The sequence below is a fragment of the Pavona decussata genome, unplaced genomic scaffold (assembly GCF_977016875.1).
Source record: "Pavona decussata unplaced genomic scaffold, jaPavDecu1.1 SCAFFOLD_155, whole genome shotgun sequence".
NCBI classification, from domain to species: domain Eukaryota; kingdom Metazoa; phylum Cnidaria; class Anthozoa; order Scleractinia; family Agariciidae; genus Pavona; species Pavona decussata.
In genome coordinates, this window is record NW_028145567.1 from 889,430 (window position 1) to 908,661 (window position 19,232).

The 19,232-nt window shown below is 38.2% G+C and overlaps 2 protein-coding genes across 2 annotated transcripts; one reads left to right on the top strand and one right to left on the bottom strand.

Annotated features, from left to right (window-relative positions):
- The first annotated feature begins 3,283 nt into the window (after positions 1-3,283).
- LOC146465749 (matrix metalloproteinase-16-like) lies at positions 3,284-11,008 on the top strand. Its single transcript, XM_085128212.1, has 4 exons — positions 3,284-3,511; positions 3,640-4,165; positions 9,198-9,497; positions 10,150-11,008. The coding sequence occupies exons 1-4, from the start codon at positions 3,401-3,403 to the stop codon at positions 10,749-10,751; spliced, it is 1,539 nt and encodes a 512-aa protein (XP_084984338.1). The 5' UTR covers positions 3,284-3,400; the 3' UTR covers positions 10,752-11,008.
- Positions 11,009-14,315: 3,307 nt separating this feature from the next.
- On the bottom strand, positions 14,316-18,778 carry LOC146465750 (C-type lectin-like). Its single transcript, XM_085128247.1, has 3 exons — positions 18,651-18,778; positions 16,184-16,609; positions 14,316-14,802 (listed from the first exon to the last, which is right to left on the bottom strand). The coding sequence occupies exons 1-3, from the start codon at positions 18,694-18,696 to the stop codon at positions 14,528-14,530; spliced, it is 747 nt and encodes a 248-aa protein (XP_084984373.1). The 5' UTR covers positions 18,697-18,778; the 3' UTR covers positions 14,316-14,527.
- Between the last annotated feature and the right edge of the window lie 454 nt (positions 18,779-19,232).

Genomic DNA, 19,232 nt, shown 5'->3' on the forward strand with positions numbered 1-19,232 from the left:
CCCAAAGTCTAATAATTAAACTCGCTTTTAATTTTGACAAAACGCGCGTGAAATTATTTCATTCGTCACCATTTGATTACTTATATTTACTCAGCTTAGTGCATTTTCCAATGTTCTAAGGCGAACATTTTTCCATCGCAATTTTTTCGCTGTGTTGTGTGTAGGTGGCAAATAGCTGCAATAAGTGTGTATCAAGGGTATTGAATTTGTAAAAAAAAAAAACAAGAGAAAGAAGAAAGAAAGAAAAACATTAGTTTTGTTATAACCCTTATATACGAGATACTGTATCAGTAAAATCGGCGTAACTTTTAATTAAGTATAATTTCAAATCATAGATGCATTTGATATCGAATCAACAGAATCGACATTTAGCGGTGATCGAAAAGTCAATTTGAATTAAGCAATTATTCTATTTCAACGTATTCTATTCATGATTTAAAATAATATATAACAAATATCTGTGCGTTTTTGTTTAATGACTGTTGTAAAATTAAGCCAAAATAATCACATACGGTCAGTTGTTCTGAACCTCCCTCCTCCTCACCCGTCCAACAAAAAAATAAAAATAAAAACAGTAAAAAGAAAATGGATAGAACAATCATGGCTCGAAGCAAAACATGTCCTCTCAGGACGCAGAAAAACGCCGCCACCTTGTTTGCTCTTACCTGTTATATGACCTGTCAGGATAGCTTATTTCGTGTACTTTAAAAAGAACTTTGCTTCGATTGATTTAGAGTTTGGAGTACGAGCTTTTTTTAAATGTCAACGTAAACGTATATTTACAGCAGTCATTCTAAAAACGCCCAGGCTTCCTTAGCTTTGTCTAGTTTGCTTAATGTCTGTCGTTGTTTCAGTGTAATAGTAATCACAATTTTGTGTATTTGTGTTCATTTAGTTCCTATTGAAGTAAACCATCGAAATAAACCAATGCTTTGTTTAATCTCTATTTGTTCTGTCCTGTTTTTACTAAAACCTGACGTTCTTATAACTTTCAAAATAAACTGCTTAGCCCTTGATGCTTTCCATACTTAGTGGGGCTACTGGCAGTACCTATTTTCCTTAAGGTAGAATTGCAGAACACGCGTGAGTTCGCCCAAGAGTCGCTCAATCAAGCCCGTCACCCGAAATTGTAAAGGTAGAAATTTTACGGCTTTTCCTTTAACTGGTCAAATGCTCACTTATCTTACTTCAAATGACAAAGAAGGATGCCGCAATCATGTCGAAAATTTGTAAAATCTTTTAACCATTTGCTTTGCACTTGAAAGGTATCCAGTCTTTGGTCAACTAATACTGATTCATACGACGGAATCTTCTTGTATATATTTCACTTACAACTTTGTTCTTGTGTCAGGCTGCACCTGATAGTACGAAACGTGTACAGGGCAGAAAGGAAAATGGATGGAAAGGTGATCGTTTGCTAAAGCAATAAGTTGAATTGTTGAAAACGTGAAGCTGTTTTTAGATCGCGTGTTAAAGCACAGGTAGCCCAAGCTCGAAATATGAGCGCTAGTTACGCAACGGTTGAAAAATATAAGGATTTGTATGGGAGAAAAACAGTTTATTTTAGAGGCTAAAAATATGAACGAATTTTTAAATAAAAATCACCCACCTTACTTCTCTTGTGTATTTCTTACCTCCTATGTTGTTTTTAGGGCGATTTAGCGCGATTCCAGTGAGTTTTAGTTCCATCGATATATATATAGGATACATAGAGGAGAAGGGGGGGGGGGGGGGTGAATAGGGGTATGTAAATCCGCCTTTTTAGCCTCTAAAATAAACCGTTTTTCTCCCCTACAAATCCTTATATTTTTCAACCGTTGCGTAACTAGCGCTCATATTTCGAACTAAAACTCACTGGAATCGCGCTAAATCGCCCTAAAAACCACATAGGAGGCAAGAAGTACACAAAAAAGGTAAGGTAGGTGATTTTTATTTAAAAATTCGTTCGTGTTTTTAGCCTCTAAAATAAACCGTTTTTCTCCCATACAAATCCTTATATTTTTCAACCGTTGCGTAACTAGCGCTCATATTTCGAACTAAAACTCAGGGAGAGGGAGAGGTCCAATGTCGCCACTGGTTTAGAAAATGAGGATAATAACTCGATTAATCCAGTAAAGGGGGAGGAATTTTCTGAGGACCATCAACCGTTGCGTAACTAGCGCTCATATTTCGAACTAAAACTCACTGGAATCGCACTAAATCGCCATAAAAACCACATAGGAGGCAAAAAATACACAAAAAAGTAAGGTGGGTGATTTTTATTTAAAAATTCGTTCATACTTTTAGCCTCTAAAATAAACCGTTTTTCTCCCATACAAATCTTTATATTTTTCAACCGTTGCGTAACTAGCGCTCATATTTCGAACTAAAACTCACTGGAATCGCGCTAAATCGCCCTAAAAACCACATAGGAGGCAAGAAATACACAAAAGAAGTAAGGTGGGTGATTTTTATTTAAAAATTCGTTCGTATTTTTAGCCTCTAAAATAAACCGTTTTTCTCCCGTACAAATCCTTATATTTTTCAACCGTTGCGTAACTAGCGGGGAAGGGAGAGGTCTAATGTCGCCACTGGTTTAGAAAATGAGGATAATAACTGGATTAATCCAGTAAAGGGGGAGGAATTTTCTGAGGACCAGGTCTTTTGGTTAAAGTTTCCTTCATGTTGTTACGACAAGGAAAAGAGATGGCTGTTCACGGTCTTCTATGATAATAGTAATACTTGATCAGATGTTGAAACCTCAACCCCGATATCAATAAACGAGTACCAGGTTTGAAGACCATGTTTTTCCCGTCAGTGCTGCATTACCTTAATTCTTATCAACTGAAAGCTCTACCGCGCACTGTAAGGTGGACCTCGGAGAAACCCGGCGAAATAGAGAAAGAGAGAGAGAAAAAGGAGAAGAGCCTCTAGTGGTCAGCGCATTCCCAGTGACTGTGGGTGGTCCAAACAAAATGGTCCCAAATAAAACACATTTCTTTCGGATCTAAGTGAGCGCAAGTTCAATCTCCAACGAAGTCTCTCTCTACGCAAACTGCCGCACGTGATATATTTACTACTTTTGTTTTTTTATTGCACGCTGGGATTCCCACCGTACTTCGGCCTATGAGTACATATACATATAGAATTCTCCGCCCACCGACAAGTTCTATTTCCTGTTTCCCATAGCCCAGCGTCTGAAACACCAATCAGATGATCACAATGCATAATGCTGTAACTGGAACCGATCAAAATAAAACACTATTAGTAGTTACGATAGTCCATTCATTCATCAGTTAGACTTGCAGAAACTACGTTGCCAATAGTACAAACCAACGACCCTGGAAAGCACGAAGTATAGTGAACACACAACGACCCTGGAAAGCACGAAGTATAGTGAAACAAGCAAACACACTGGAACATGGAGTTAGAAATTTATCAAACGATATTTATGCTGACGACACTGTTTAGCGGATCCGATGCAAGGCCCGCCGCCAGACAAACGGCAATCATTGGACTGAAGCAATCTACTGTAAGTATCGTGTTGAAGCTGGGTCATAGTATTGATCGTTAAACAGAATGACATCTGGGTCATGATCAATTGGCGTTGTGTCAAAATACTGTCTAATCCACTGCGTTTCAATTCGAATTTGTTTTCAGAAATACCCACGTATTTCTCAGCTTCAAAAACCACAAGAGGACACATCTTTAAGACAAAGAATGCCTAGTAAGCTTCTGCCAGTGGTGGAAAAGGAACTTCAATCCGAGATCGACAGAATAAGAGTTATTAAGAGACATAAACGAACTGGACAGTTCCGCAGAGAGTTTTTCTTTTCTTCCAAGGTTGACCACGTTTCACCAACGAGCAAACTGCCGACTGTCGAAATCACGCAAAAGACGGCAGGTCGCCTTGGTGGCCTCACCCGGCAAAAAGCTGCCGCGAAATTCAACAAACTTGAACGTGCAAAAGTGCGTCGACGTCGTTATGTAACACAGGGGTCTCAGTGGCATCATGACACCATCACATGGAATATTCCATCCAATGGCTGGAGCACTAAGTTATCGCGGTATGAAACTAAAACTACTTTAACAGAAGCATTTAGGCTCTGGGCAGAAGTGAGTCCACTGCAGTTCCGTTGGTTAGATCCACCAGCCAGCGTTGACATTACCGTGAAGTTTGCCAGAGGTAAGAAAGAGTGAGAATTAGATGTACTTGGTTGTAATTTCAGTTCTTTGTCAAACTCTGTTATCTATCTACATTCCTGCTTATAGTTTGTGTTTAGTTGATTAGACCCGGCCACATTAGGGAAAATCATTTTAATTTAAAATTATGTGCCGTTCGCCGCCACTGTTATGCAAGAAAAAATTATTCGGGAAAGAAAACGCGAATTCTTTGATGACGTGATCAACCCCTTTAATGAACCGAGAAATATTCTGTAAAATGGTTCCTTTTTATTTTGATCTCTATTTGGCTTGTTAAAGTTTGCTTTTACTGTTTCCGTTGACATCACACTATTTTTAACAATCAGATTACGGGTTTTGTTTTGAAATGTAACTTCCGGAAGAGGTTATTCACAAATATAAATCGTTTCCTCAGATTGTATCTTCTGCTCACACTACTAATGACGGGCGTATTAGAAACCGTTGACATAAAAAAGCGATTTACGAGCATTGCAGACCAGGTCACTGATCCCAATTTCCTCTGTAATATTTCTATCAAATTTTATGAAAGCTTCGCTTTGTGCAATCCTTCGTTTAGCCGCTTTTTATACCTATCCGACAGGTTTGAAATTCGAATTCCGTTCTTTCGCCAGTTTTTGTTACATCATAAAGAGATTCCAGTTGATTCTAGTAGAACAAATTTTATGTGGCAAATCAGTGGCACGCATCTCTTTCGTGGGCTATTAATTAAGAACCCTATGCACCAAAGTGTCTTTCCACACCCACAGAACGACTAAATTCGCCCTTGCGCTATGATCGGCTGTTTCTAATTCGTTTCTATTTTCTCCGGAAAGTAAATGCAGATCAAACTTTCAATTCAAGATTTTTTTAGAACATATTTTGGCTGAGAAAGTTTGACAATACTTTATTCATGGTGGTCATTGTGTTCACGCCCAGTTCACACCACACCGGATAGACTCATTCGATCACATGAAAACCTTTTTCCGGCTAGAGTGTTCGACAAGAAACAATATCGCTACCAAAGTAAGGTACTAGTAACGAGGGCATTCTTTTGGAACTATTTTAAAAGAAAGGATATATGAGAGAGAGAATGCACGAAAAATCACTTACCAAAAGAACGCAATTCGTTGTTTTGTTTTATTTTTCTGTACCACTAACACTTAATTATTATTCGTTCATGTCGTAAACGGGTAGAACCCAGAAAACAAAAACTGTTCGTTTCGCAATTCTACTGAGACGGACGGTGTTCATGTATAAATTCCGGAATAGCTCTGCCTTCTTTTTTTGTTCTGAGAATTATCAACGTTATTAGTCGGGTTGCGGACAATTGCTTGGCACCTACGTTTGACAAGCCGGAAAAGTTAATGAGCAGTATTCGCAAGTCACCGGACGGAACACCAGACAGTTGGCAGCAATTCTATAAGCGAGGATAAGAAGGTGTAAGTTCTCCGTATTGAGTGTTGTAATGGCGTCATCGCATGCATTCTCTCACGATCAGTCTATCCCAAGAAAAGCCCGCCTAAAATAGATGTATCTAGCAATTATTCCACGAGCGCGCGTTGGATATGAGATGATAGATAGCCAACGAGGCGCGTAGCGCCAAGTTGGCTGTAATCATCTCATATCCAACAAGCGCAAGTTGAATAATTGTTTTATTAAAAACAATCAAGAAATATTGCTAGATCTTACTGATTTCACTGTGCAAGAATAACCAGCAGACAATTTAATGGTCGCCATTTCTCGGCCATGGTATAATGGCTCAGAAACCATGGCCGCTAAGCCAATCAAATCCCTCGAATTGCATTATCCAATGATTCAGTTTTGAAAAATTCCTGCTAACCTTTTAGTTCGATGGAAACTTAGAGTTTTCCGATACTCCGGCAACGGTGTGGTTGAGGTAGAGCCACATCTCTCTCCAAGGAGACCAACTCTATCCGTCTGTTTTACAGAGCGAAAAGCCCTGTAAAGACACTTAAGTTACAGACCAGCGATCTAAGTTTTCGGCCCGGGCCATCTTACCTGACGGTATCAGCCTTAGAGAGGTGTCCACTTAAGAGACTGTTCACTTTAGACAATGATGACCAAACGCTTGCCAAAAGATTAGAAATCTGAAGAAAATCTAGCGATTTTGGTAACGCAATTTATTCTTGAAAGTGAGATTTCTGTATCTTTCACTCCAACCAGTTGCAAAGATGGATGTAAGCGAACTGCCGAGAAAGCTAACATAATACAGCCAACTCTCACCGTGCGGACACCTCGCTATTACAGACACCCAGATAATACAAACAGCAGCTAAATCCCCCAAAAAAATAGGTTCAGACGTTTAACTGAACTAAGTTCCCGTTATTACGGACTCTCGCTATTAAGGACACTAACTCGCTATCCCAAAGGTGCCCGCAATAAAGGGAGTTGACTGTACTCTTGAAGGAGCAACCTATGATAGAGTACTGTAGCTCTTTCTGGGAGGGGGATCACATTCCCTTCATTAAGTTAGTCTGCGTAGCAGGCATAATCGGGGAGGGGAAGAAAAAGTAAGAGAAAAAAAGGGAACTGGGGAGAGCTTCTCTCACCTCCATTTTTTCTCTCACATTTTTCTGGCTCCGTTCCGCCACTCTGGCCTCCCTAACCTGCGATCAGGCGTTTTTTTTTTTTTTCGTGGAGCGCGAAAGTGTGGCAGCGCGAGAGTCGGCGGTTCGGGATGAGATGTAGGGAGGGAGGGAGGGAGGGAGGGAGGGAGGGAGGGAGGGTATGATTGCAGGTTATGGCCTCCCCAGCTTGGTTCCAGAATTTTGTGGTGTCGCGACAGATATAAGCGGGTTAATTTGATCTTCAATAACTTCGATAGAACGTGATTATTGCATTTCCTATGCTATTTTTTTTGTACCCACCCGTCTGTATCAAACTATTGGTGTATTAAACCTTCGAGTTCTTCCAAACTTGTTCACGTGTTTTTGCAGTTCGGACTGAAGTGCATCACTACATTCTCCATAACATTTGACTAAGAAAATGTACCCTGTTCCTGCAGTTATAGAAACACATATTTTAAACCAATCAGAACGCCTAATTATGCTAAATAGCAACAAGCTGGCCAGGCCAATCGAACATCTCTTACGGCTAAAATGTTGACCAGTTTTTATTAGAGAAGATTAAAAAAGAAAAGGCTATCAATAAGACAGACGCATTTGGTGTATCAGTTACGATTTGTTCCGTTGTGGGAAGGTTGTGGGTACATTTTGGCGACAACTTTAAGTGAGATGGAGCCAATAATATTGTGGAAACCGCTGAGGAGGATTTTGTGGGTTAGCTAATGTCTCATTTGTTTGCTTCTTGGCTTTTGTCTCATTCTGTCTAACTTAGTTCATTCCGTATCCAAAAAATGATCATTGAAGGCGAAGATGTTGAACATTTTCAATCTCACAGTCCCGGCCCATGGAGTTTGATCTTTTTTCTTTTAAGTCAGTTATTCCTTTCTACTTTATTCGTGTTCCTGGGTCTAAGCTGTTGTAAACAAAACAAACTAAACAATTCGTAATTGCTAACGTTTTAATTAATGCTGGCCAAAATTCAGGATTGTTCTTTGTGAGCCACGAACAGTTGGATTTTGAAAGCCTATGCCAAGGTCAATTCAGACGAGACCATTTGCTATTTCAAAAGTGATGAATACATAAGTGCATCCGGTTGGACGCTGTCTATGACCCCACCAAAGTCCACGCCTTACCGGACATCTCAGTAAAGTAATCTGAAAGAAATTGTAGAGAATAATGGCATTCTGCCACCGACAATTCAATTTATCTCTCTTTATCTGAAAAAGCAACAGTGTTTGGCCGTCAATGTTTAGAATTTTATTTCAAGCTTCGCGACTTAGGTTGTATAATCCTTTTTCCTCTTTTGATGATGGTAGGTTGCACGTGGTCTATCTAACCGTAACGTCATAATCATCGTGTTTTCTAGGGACGTCTAAGCTAAGGTGACAATCTGGCCTTTTGCCGACGATATTATCATGTATAAGTACGGCTCAACTCAAATCCTCATGTTGCCTGAGCAAAGTGCTAAAGAAAGCATCCTATTATAGAATATATAGTGTTTCCGTTTTGTTTCCCAATATCCGATTATTTACCTCTAATTACCATCTGGCTCTCTGACACTGATCTCTGACGCAGTTTTCCCTTTCCATCAAGACAAATTTTAAACTAAGGTGATTAAAAACTTGATGTTTCTTTCGAAAAATTCGTTGATTTTGAACTTATCGCAAAGGAAAATACGAACGAAATTCAACGTTACCCACAACCAGGTACAAGGAAAGCTTAAGTAATGGATGCGGTCGGAGCAACTTTTAACTTGCTTTGGTACAAATGCGGTTGCCGAAATGTTACATTAAGTCCATTAAGTTTTCAGCGGGATAAAATACCCCCGGTATAATTCTGATTGTCACAACCTGCGAAAGAAACAGGCGCTCTTTTCTTTGAAGAGATGTAAACTCATAACTGACGAGAAAATCATCTGCTGAGTGTCAAAATTTTGTCACCGCAATAAACGTTTTTGCATTCTTACCGTTTAACATATTACTCGAGCACTCGTGAAGCAAATGACCAAGCCACGAGTAGTCTGAGAACAAGCCGAAAAATTACTTACCAAAACAAGAAGGGGAACCCTTTGGCGGGTGGTATGAACTCAGGATTTGGAAACAACCTGCAACAGCCAATCTTACTGTATTACAGAGTAGAGTGTTTCAGACTTTTGGGGACTTGGAAAGTTTTCAAAAATAATAAAATGCATTATCGTTTGTCTCGTGAGGTAGTCACTTGGGATGTAGATTGTGACGTTTCGGCTGCTTGCTGCGATCGGTGCATTTTGTCCCTTAAGTTTTTCAGCGAGAGGTTGTTCCCTCAGAAGTTTGTTGTTGGGAATTTTTTTGTACATGGAGTTATGGAAGCTAGAAGTTAGTGTATGTGCCGTGCTCTGAGGCCATAGTGCATTCATTACTGTTTAAGTATTAGTAGCCAACAGCCAACCAAACTGTCAATTTCCTCCACTAGGGGATCATGGGGACACGCAGGACTTTGATGGCGTAGGAAGGGTTCTTGCCCACGCTTTCTACCCAAACACAGCCCTATCAGGGGATATTCACTTTGATGACGACGAACCGTGGACTACCTCTTCTGTTAGCAGTAACGGTTACAAGCAGTTGTTGCCGGTAGCAGTACACGAGATAGGGCATAGTCTGGGACTCATGCACTCTCAAGTATCAGGCTCGATCATGAATGAATATTACAGCGACCAAAACAACAGAGTCATTCTGAGTGATGATGATGTCAAAGGAATCCAAGATATTTATGGTATGCTATTTTCATCCTTACCTATTTTTTTCTATTTTACTTCTTCACCTTAACGATCTGAAAATGTAAATACAATTATTATTATTCTTATTAATATTATTATAGAGAAGGCTGTATTGCTGGCTGTTGCGCGCTCTTACCTTTTAAGAACGAACATTGAATAATTTGTATACCTTGAAACATGACAGCACCGGCAATGAATAGATAAATTGTACACTCCCCGAAGTAGTTTTGGGTAGTTTTGAACCGTCTCGCCAACAACGAAAAAATCGCATTGAGCTCAGTAAATGTGATATTTGTTTATGGGATATAATGATTGATGTTCATAGAAAAAAATCAGCGAAATCGGTGAAAAGTCGAAATTTGCCTTATCCGTTCTTACGCGAACAGCCTCTTAATTCTTTGTTTTTCTTTTCTTCTTCTTTACTTGCTATTGTCCAATGCTCTTTTTTCCAGTCCTGTTCCTTCCCTTTCTTTTCTATTGTTTCCGTTTCCTTCCTTAAATAACTTTTTTTCTTGTTTTCTCTACTTTTCTCTCATGTTCCTCTCTTGTTTTGGTTCCGTTTCCTTTCTTGTCCTTTCCCTTTCATTCCTTTTTGCTACTGTCCGTTTATCATGTTTGCTCAATGGCTTTTTTTTATTCTCTTTGAAGGTAAGTGTACTCCAAAAGTGACTGCCATCGAATCATGGATGGGGGATTATAGAACTTACATTTTTGACGCAACCAATTTCTGGCGCTTCAACGACTATGGTATTAAAAGCGACCGTGGCTACCCAAAGGAGATATCCTCAAATTGGCCAGGTGTTCCAGACGACATCGACGAAATATTTCTCTGGGGTCACAACTGGAAAGTCTATTTTTTCAAAGGACATCAGTACTACAGATACAACGATTATGATGGCAGGGTTGATTCCGGTTACCCTCTAGACATTTCGAAAGGGTGGTTTGGATTACCAGCCGATGGAATTGATGCTGGGTTTACCTGGAGTGATTACAACAGTTACTTCTTTAAAGGGAGCAAGGTGTACAAGTACGATAACATTAATGACCAAGTTGCCTCTGGATACCCTAAACAAATCACAGACGTTTGGCCTGGTATACCTAACAACATCGACAGTGCATTCCGGTGGTTTTATGACGGTAATACGTACTTCTTTAAAAATGAATATTACTGGGAATGGAACGACAGGCTCCATCAAGCAATGGGCCCTTATCTTATCCGCGATGGCTGGAAGAATATTTGTAATGTTTAGAGGTGAAATTATCTGGATACATAAAAAGATGATAATTGTAAGTATTAATTAAGATGACTTACCTCATTACTACTTGATCTATCCGTTACTCGCTTTAGTCTGGACTTTGTTACTCATAATACCTTCGCTTGGCACTGGCTAAGTCTGCTTATATTTATTACTTACCTTTTACTACAGTTAATGGCTCTAATTCATTTGTAAATTAAAAGTTTTATTTAAAACTGACGACTTTGAGTATAAAAGAATACTCAGGATAACGAAAGAGGAGAGGGTATATATATTCCTGTGCTGATAATAGGACAACGTGGAATACATTAAAGAAGTGTACAAGTGCAGTTGAAAGTTCAAAAAGTTTGTCGGCTGTATGTCGTGGATGGCACAGAGTGCTATTATCATTAAATTGTGTCAACAACAACTTTGCAGGAAAAAAAAAAACGTTTTGCTAATCGAACTATAATTTTGTTGTTGGTGCGATTACTGAGTACACTGGAATATACTTATTTTAGATACTCTTGTTTCGTTTAACGTGGTTCTTACGACCCAAAACCAATGCCGTGAATGTACTCGACGTGGTCAGTTCTTCCGAACTGAACATTAAATCCTTAACGCTATTGTTATACTGTATATATACGCAAAAAATTGAAACATATTTGCACGTGATTTGCGACTAATTTGCGAGTATGTCAAATACTTATATTTTATCTGAATAAAAAAAAAAACCTGTAATAGGTTACTGCAGTTTAAGCTAGCCAATTGTAAATAGTGTTCTGAATTTTGTGCAAAATATCAGTAACTGCTTGTAGCCTTTGAGATCATAGCTACTGGCTGTATACTTGTACATAACTGCTATTTAAATACCTCAAATTCAAATGATGCATTCTAAAACCTTTCTATTAATGGCATTTATTACTGTTCATATTTCTGTTGTAACCTTGTACAGTCCGAGCTCCTCTATGCAATTATTTACTCAACACGTATTAATTACGTATTTATATTCTTTATTGTACAAATAATAATGTTTTGAAATATAATATCATGGTGACAAATTACTCCTTGGCGAGAAATTTCAGCGTTCGATCATTTGTAATTTCACATGTGAAATTACAAAATTGCTATGGCAACGTTCAATAAACAACTTTAACTAATTTGTCACCCATGATATTAAAAGGTAATCAAATGGTATACTCGTGAAATTAGGAAATAATTCCCCAAAGTCCAGTAATTAAACTCGCCTTGAATTTTGACAAAACGCGCGTGAAATTATTTCACTCGTCACCATTTGATGACTTATACTTAGGCATTTTCCAATGTTCTAAGGCGACCATTTTTCCATCGCAATTTTTTCGCTGTGATGTGTGTAGGTGGCAAATAGCTGCAATAAGTGTGTATCAAGGCCAAAGGGGTATTGAATTTGTAAAAAAAAGAGAGAGAAAGAAGAAAGAAAAAAAAATTAGTTTTGTTATAACCCTTATATACGAGATACTGTATCAGTAAAATCGGCGTAACTTTTAATTAAGTATAATATAAATCAGACATTTAGCGGTGATCGAAAAGTCATATTGAATTAAGCATTTATTCTATATCTGTGCGTTTTTGTTTAATGACTGTTGTAAAAGTAAGCCAAAATAGTCACATACAGTCAGTTGTTCTGAACCTCCCTCCCTACAAAAAAAAGAAAAAAAGTAAAAAGAAAATGGATAGAACAATCAGAGCTCGAAGCAAAACATGTCCTCTCAAGACGCGGAAAAACGCCCCCGCCTTGTTTGCTCTTACCTGTTATATGACCTGTCAGGATAGCTAATTTCGTGTACTTTAAAATAACTTTTGCTTCGATTGATTTAGAACTTGGAATACGAGCTTTCTTTAAATGTCAACATAAACGTATATTTACAGCAGTCATTCTAAAAACGCCCAGACTTCCCTTGTCTAGTTTGCTTAATGTCTGCCGTTGCTTAGTGTAATAGTAATCACAATTTTGTGTATTTGTATTCATTTAGTTCCTATTGAAGTAAACCATCGAAATAAACCAATACTTTCTTCAATTTCTATTGTTCCGTCCTCTTTATACTAAAAGCTGACGTTCTTATAACTTTCAAAATAAACTGCTGAGCCCTTGATGCTTTCCATACTTTGTGGGGCTACTGGCAGTACCTATTTTCCTTAAGGTAGAATTGCAGAACACGCTTGAGTTTGCCCCAGAGTCGCTCAATCAAGCCCGTCACCCGAAATTGTGACATATTTACTCACGCACGTCGAGTTTCCGTGCGCTTGTGTATCGCTTGACTATCCCTAAAGGCTGGTTTCCATATGATCGCGGATCGCAGATTGCAATAAGGTCTGCGATCGTCTGCTATCATATGGAAACTACTTCTGCGATCGTCTGCGATCCTGCGATCGCGATCGCAGAAGATAGAACCATGTTCTATCTAAAGGCTGATCGCAGACGATCGCAGACCTTATTGCGATCTGCGATCATATGGAAACCAGCCTTAAGAGAAAGGGAACTTTTTCAGTATTTTGACTATGAGACGATAGTAACCTCGAGATTACCGCCTTGAGACTACTTTCAATGGCCCGAAGTGTCCGATCTAAAAAGTCCATTCGAGGCGCCTTGTTGGTCATCATCCATTTATGTAACGAACGCGCGGAATAATTGTTAAACTGATTCTATATATAGCGATTATGTCAGTAAGTTATATTGTTATCCCAGTCCCTATGATAATTATGATTATAAATTTTGGTTATTTTCTCTTACAAGATGCCCTATCTCTACAACCACCCAGCTTTATGTTGAAATATTTTAGAAAACATTTACGGGCACGATGACCCATTTTCCCTCTTGCTGTTTTCGAGTTATCACGTCAGTACTAGCTGGGACCAATCAGTGAAAGTTTTAAAAAAATGTTACGTGAACTTTTATTTCGAGACAATCGCCAACTTCCAAATCCATGCTACTTAGGGCTCGGTTGATCAAAAGCCGATTAACGCTTATCTACGATTAAAAGTTAACCGAGGTTTTCAGCACGCCCACTAAGAAGACTCTTAAAAGCTAATTGAAAGCTCATGGTAGAGAAAAGTCGACGCCAAAACTGAGGGACAAAAATCTTTTGGAAAAACTTTATTCGTTAGTAATTAAACTAGAATCAAAGTTCACGTTAACCCAGATTAGCTTAATCGGGCTTTGAACAACTGGGCCCAGGTCTTTATATACGGACATTTTTTTATTTCTTTCTATTTATTATTATTATTATTATTATTATTATTATTATTATTATTATTATTATTATTATCATCATGATCATCATCATCATCATCATCATCATTATTATTATTATTATTATTATTATTATTATTATTATTATTGTTACATTACTATTTACAAGGCTAAAATTTAAAAAGATATTAAAAAACCAAACGTTTTTGAATAATTAAGTCATCCTCAGAGTAAAAAGCAGAAAGACTTTTTACTCTGAGGATGATTTAATTAGTCAAAAACGTTTGGTGTTTTAATATCTTTTTAACTTTTTAGCCTTGGAAATAGTATTGTAAATCTCAAGCGAATATTGTGGACAATTATTATTATTATTATTATTATTATTATTATTATTATTATTATTATTATTATTATTATTATTGTTATTATTATTACTACTATTATTAATTTTAACGATTGCGCTATGTATTCAGGCGGTATTCATGCAGCAACTAAGAAGGCAACGTCAAGAGTTACTTTTCTTTAGAAACGGCGTTACTCAGTTTTCAGGAGTTGAATCGATCTACCCTGAGTCGTGAGCCGGAACAGAATACGTTGAGCTCACAGATCGCCTCAAATGCATAGGAAAGTCTTTCGCCGTAGCATCATTGAGTTCACATTCCCCTTCTTCTTTTCCTACCTTAGAGTAGTAGTTGATTGATTTACACAAAGGATTGTTCACACACAAAAACGCACAATGAATTAGCGACGATGTGTACCGCTTGTAGATCACATGATAGGCAAATGCCTTTTGCTCATAAGTGATGAAGAACTGTTCTTTGCTCATCTCATTCTTGTCTGGATAGAGAAGAGAAAAGTTTACAAGATTAACGCCCGATCCACACAACTGCGCTTTTCGTTTGAAACCGTTTACTTTTTGATGCGTTTCCTCAACTGTCAAAATGCCAGTGAAAACGAGACGTGTGAAAACGGTGTACTTAAACGAAAACCCATTCTTTAAAGCAGAAATGAAAATGCATCATCCCCCCCCCCAAAAAAAACCCAAACACACAAAAAAACAACAACAAAAACGTTTAGATCAGAGTAGAAACATGATGACGCCGGCTTTTTTTAAACGCTGAACGCTGTTTTAGTTTGGACAAACGGCAAACGAATAATGGGGTTAGTTTCTAAAGAAACTGTGGTTCTGCTTCAATGGCCATTGGGAGTGGAAAAGAATGTTCGGCGGCTTTATCATCAGAGTTGATAAGGTAGTTTAACCGCTAAAGAGATTCGAGAGCGGACGTTCTGAGCGTTAGCCCTTTGGTCAGAGCGTATCGTCTCCGGGAAACGCTCTGACGAAAGGATAACGCTTGAAACGCTTGGATTTCTCCGACACTTATGGTGGCCAAATTACCTTATGATTTTTGTTGATAAAACAAAACGTACATTCATTTAGTTTGGATGGTTGGCGAAAACGCATAACAAAGTAACCGCTTTTAAGAAAAAAAAAGCAAGTATGGAGAACAATAATTCTTACATTGTCATCGCTCATGGTTATCACTCCAGTGCAGGCGTGTTAGAGTTAAAAGGAGTTTGCATGAGGCCTCTTGGAAAAACGCGCAGAAAAAAGTGTACACCGGGACGCGTAGGATACGCAGGAAAATCAAAACAACCTAATAGCACGACCGGGGAAAACGTCCCGCTTCGCCTGAAAACATGCTTATTCAGCAAAAGTAAGGTGTTGCAAATCTTTAAAATGGACCGATGATTTGTATGCATTATACAAACTATTCAAGTGACTTTGAATAATGTGCATGGAGCCTAAGGTGTATCTTCCTCAGCTCCCCTTAAGGGCTCGTTCCCTCGAATCTGGTTCTTTCCATGGTGCGCGAACGATATCTCGCCGCTCGACTATTTTGAAAGGGCTCTACGACTTTCGCCACTCTCTTGTTGATCTGTATTCCCAGAAACCTAAGCATGAAGGTGGAGCATTTGTCACGTTGTAATCAGGATCTCAGGGATCCAGTGTCCTTTTATACAAAGAGTGTACTGCACCATGGGGCGAACATAACAAAATATTTTATCCTTGTCCCCCAGCCGACGTATTGAGCCCATAACCTTCCGCACACTGCTTGAATGCAATTTGATCTCTACTTAGATAAGAACATGGGTTCGACTCCCCTCGGTAGCCCAGATTTTTCTTAGTAGCCTCATGCTAAAAGTTCTCTCAAATTACCTTGTCCCTCGAAGGGCTGCGCGAATTTGCATACGTACTCATACCACATGTTACAAGGCGTATCATTCCACTTGCCATTAGCTGCTACTAGAATCACACAATCACCTATCCCAAAGTCATCATCTGGCTCGCTATCTCCCCAGTTTGTATACGAAACAGTGCTGCCATCGGACCAAACAAAAGTTCCTTCGATATCTGTGTCGGTAAGGCCGACAAAAACTGCGCTTTTTCCTCCGGTGAGACTGCGGACGAATTCGTTTTCTTGAGCGCTGTGAATTGAAGCCAGATTTGCGCCGTGTTGTTTGCACAAAGCTGAAGCGTTGGAAAACGGAGTTTGCTCAGAGGATACCCAGTAGCAGGCTTGATTCCATTCTTGCCAGCCGGCTTTACATTGGATTGACCTGGCGTGCCAGGGTAATCCGATAACTGAAAGAGCGAAGATAAAGGGAAAGTACTGAAGAAAAGGGGAATGAAAAAGGAAGTGTGATTAAAGTATTTCGTTTATAGGCCTCCACTGGCTCGTCTGTAGCTGTACTTAATTCTAGCCGGCGAGCAAGGTTCCCTTCGTTTGCCTTAGCGCACTCTTCGCACTCTGATATTCCTTTTTTTAATTTTTTTTCTGCAATTCACTCAACTAATATATTTCATACAAAAGATCGCAACGGATATCCGGCTCGAATTTATCAGTTTGCTAAATCGGGTTCTCTTTCTATAATTTCTTTTGTATGGAAAGAACAATGTGCTATAAAATAACGACCGCATTCAAATTGAGTCTAAATTAAACAGTATATTGCTTAAAAAAATAATAATGCAAGATTATACTTTGGAATAGCCCAGACTGGATTTAATGCCTCTTGGAACGGTTGTGAAATTTAAAGGTGCTTAACTGACATGTAAAAACCTTTCCGAACTTTTTTTCTGTATTAATTTCCTGAAATCTTATTACCGAACCGGTATAGAACAAGAATAATAATAATAATAACGAAATGCTATCCTTGGTCAACAAGCAACTCCGAGTCCTATAAGCCCAATATAAAGCTCATTATTAAAAATAACCACAATCGGTGTTTGGTGTGCCACGTTTGCTCAGTTTTAATCCTCGTCTTCGGATTACCCCGAATGTTTTAATAAAAAAGAAAATGCTACATGTAATAAAAATATATCATAAAAATCAAATTTTTTGTTATTTGAGCGCAGGTGAAAGGTCTTTTTTTTTGTTTCCGTTGAGCGAATTAAAAAAGAATACATTTCAATAAAAGCAACAATTGTGACGTTCAAGGGCCATTTAACACCCAGAAACGATTAAATGCATCGTGGATATTGTGCAATTTTTCTCAATAGTTAGCACTTTCATACTAACATACCTGGATTGCACTTGTTATTGGATGTTAAAATAAGTTCTTCATTCGAATAAAATCGTAAAACATTAAAGAAGCTTCGCTTTCTTCTTCACTGAACAAAGCAAAGTAAATTACTTCGCTTTATTTTCAACAATACGACCCAAACTGGTTTTTACAATACCTCCTTTTTTCTAAAAAGTACCTCTTATTCGGCCAATTCTCGAAAAGTGGCATTTTCTTGATAAAACGTACCTGCACAATACGGATTCGGTAAGGGCAGTGTTTTTGAAAATGTAACAATATTTTTGAGAGTTCGGCTTTATATAAGTAATCTTTTGAATTTTGGCGTTATAATTGTCTTTTGGTGAGAAAAAATTGTAAGTTGAAAAGATAAATCACAAGAAATGTTTAATTCTTTCCCCAACAAGGAATTAAAGTTTTGCCAAAAGGAAAAATCTTTCTCAGCAAACAAAACTAAATTTCAAGATTTATTCACTACATATCGTCGGGTAGCGTAGTTCGTAGTTAATAAGGAGCGATATTATCTCGTCGACTGTGCTTCAAATAAATCTTGCAATCCATTATGACTACTAGGACTGGAATTATTGAAAGGAACTAGGGAAATATCACGTAAGATATTTTTGGTGAGAATAAATAATTGCTTCAAATTGTTAGCTTAGACTTTGGCAGGTGCTTGTATGAGGAAAAGATTTATTGGTTTCGCAAATATTCCGCCCTTTTCGTCAAAAATAGAATTTTGCTCAAATTTGTCGGTCTTATTTCATTATTTGTTACCAGTTTCATTAAAAAACCTATTTTCGATTATTTTTGCCGGATTCACTAAAATGGATTTATCTTGCGAACCAACGACCGACCCGTGATCGCTTGATCAATTGAACATAGTTGAAACACTGTTTTAATTCGCAATAGATTCTGTGAGTTTACACCAGTGAACGCTTCAAGGGAATTGCCTTTGAGTTAGGAACTGATTTTTTTGAAGAAATTTTCAGTTTTTTCTTAGGTAAGGGAGGTATTGAATTATAAGCAACCGATAAACTAGTGTTTTTTTTTTAAAGAAAAAAATGCAACATGTCATAAAATAACAAAAACAGGAAATGTTAACTTACTAGTGAGTGCAAGCCGAACCACTGAACACCACGTTCGGCGAGACATGCTTTTGCAAGGAATGGCAATTGCACTAAATTTACCTGCTACCCGTTTATTTTAAACGCAGCAGCCTGACTCGCTCATTTTGATTGTTTGCTGATTTAAATTCATAAAGGAATCGCCGACTTACATCCACAGAAATGCCAAATACTATTTCTCAAGTACGTGCTGTCGGAACAAATTACAATATTTAATATAACCATTAACATACCACTTTAAGAAAGCCGACGTCAGTGGCCTATTTTAGTTTCAGTGTTCAATCTGTTCGACTCTTGAAAATTGCCTTCAGCTTCGTAAAGTCAACAAGACTCTGCATAACGAGAATGCAAATAGTGGATGTGGATGGCGGATGGCCGATAAATCTCTTCCTAAACCATTACATCTGTTTAATACCGGATGGTTTTAATTTTTTTCTCATTTCAGCAGATACTGAAGAGCAAGGTTAAAGCAGTCAAATTTCGCAATTGGGGTGTACTTTTTAAACGCGGTTTGATTTCTGAAAACGTGCCGGATCATCGTAATCATATTATATCTTATTTTTG

Excerpts from the sequence above, each read along its gene's own strand:
- LOC146465749 (XM_085128212.1), top strand. The coding sequence starts at position 3,401 with ATGGAGTTAGAAATTTATCAAACGATATTTATGCTGACGACACTGTTT. Across the intron at positions 4,166-9,197 it reads TACCGTGAAGTTTGCCAGAG|GGGATCATGGGGACACGCAG; the intron begins GTAAGAAAGAGT and ends TTCCTCCACTAG. Across the intron at positions 9,498-10,149 it reads AGGAATCCAAGATATTTATG|GTAAGTGTACTCCAAAAGTG; the intron begins GTATGCTATTTT and ends TTCTCTTTGAAG.
- LOC146465750 (XM_085128247.1), bottom strand. The coding sequence starts at position 18,696 with ATGTCTCGCCGAACGTGGTGTTCAGTGGTTCGGCTTGCACTCACTA. Across the intron at positions 16,610-18,650 it reads GGTTCGGCTTGCACTCACTA|TTATCGGATTACCCTGGCAC; the intron begins GTAAGTTAACAT and ends TCGCTCTTTCAG. Across the intron at positions 14,803-16,183 it reads GCAGCCCTTCGAGGGACAAG|ACAAGAATGAGATGAGCAAA; the intron begins GTAATTTGAGAG and ends TTCTCTATCCAG.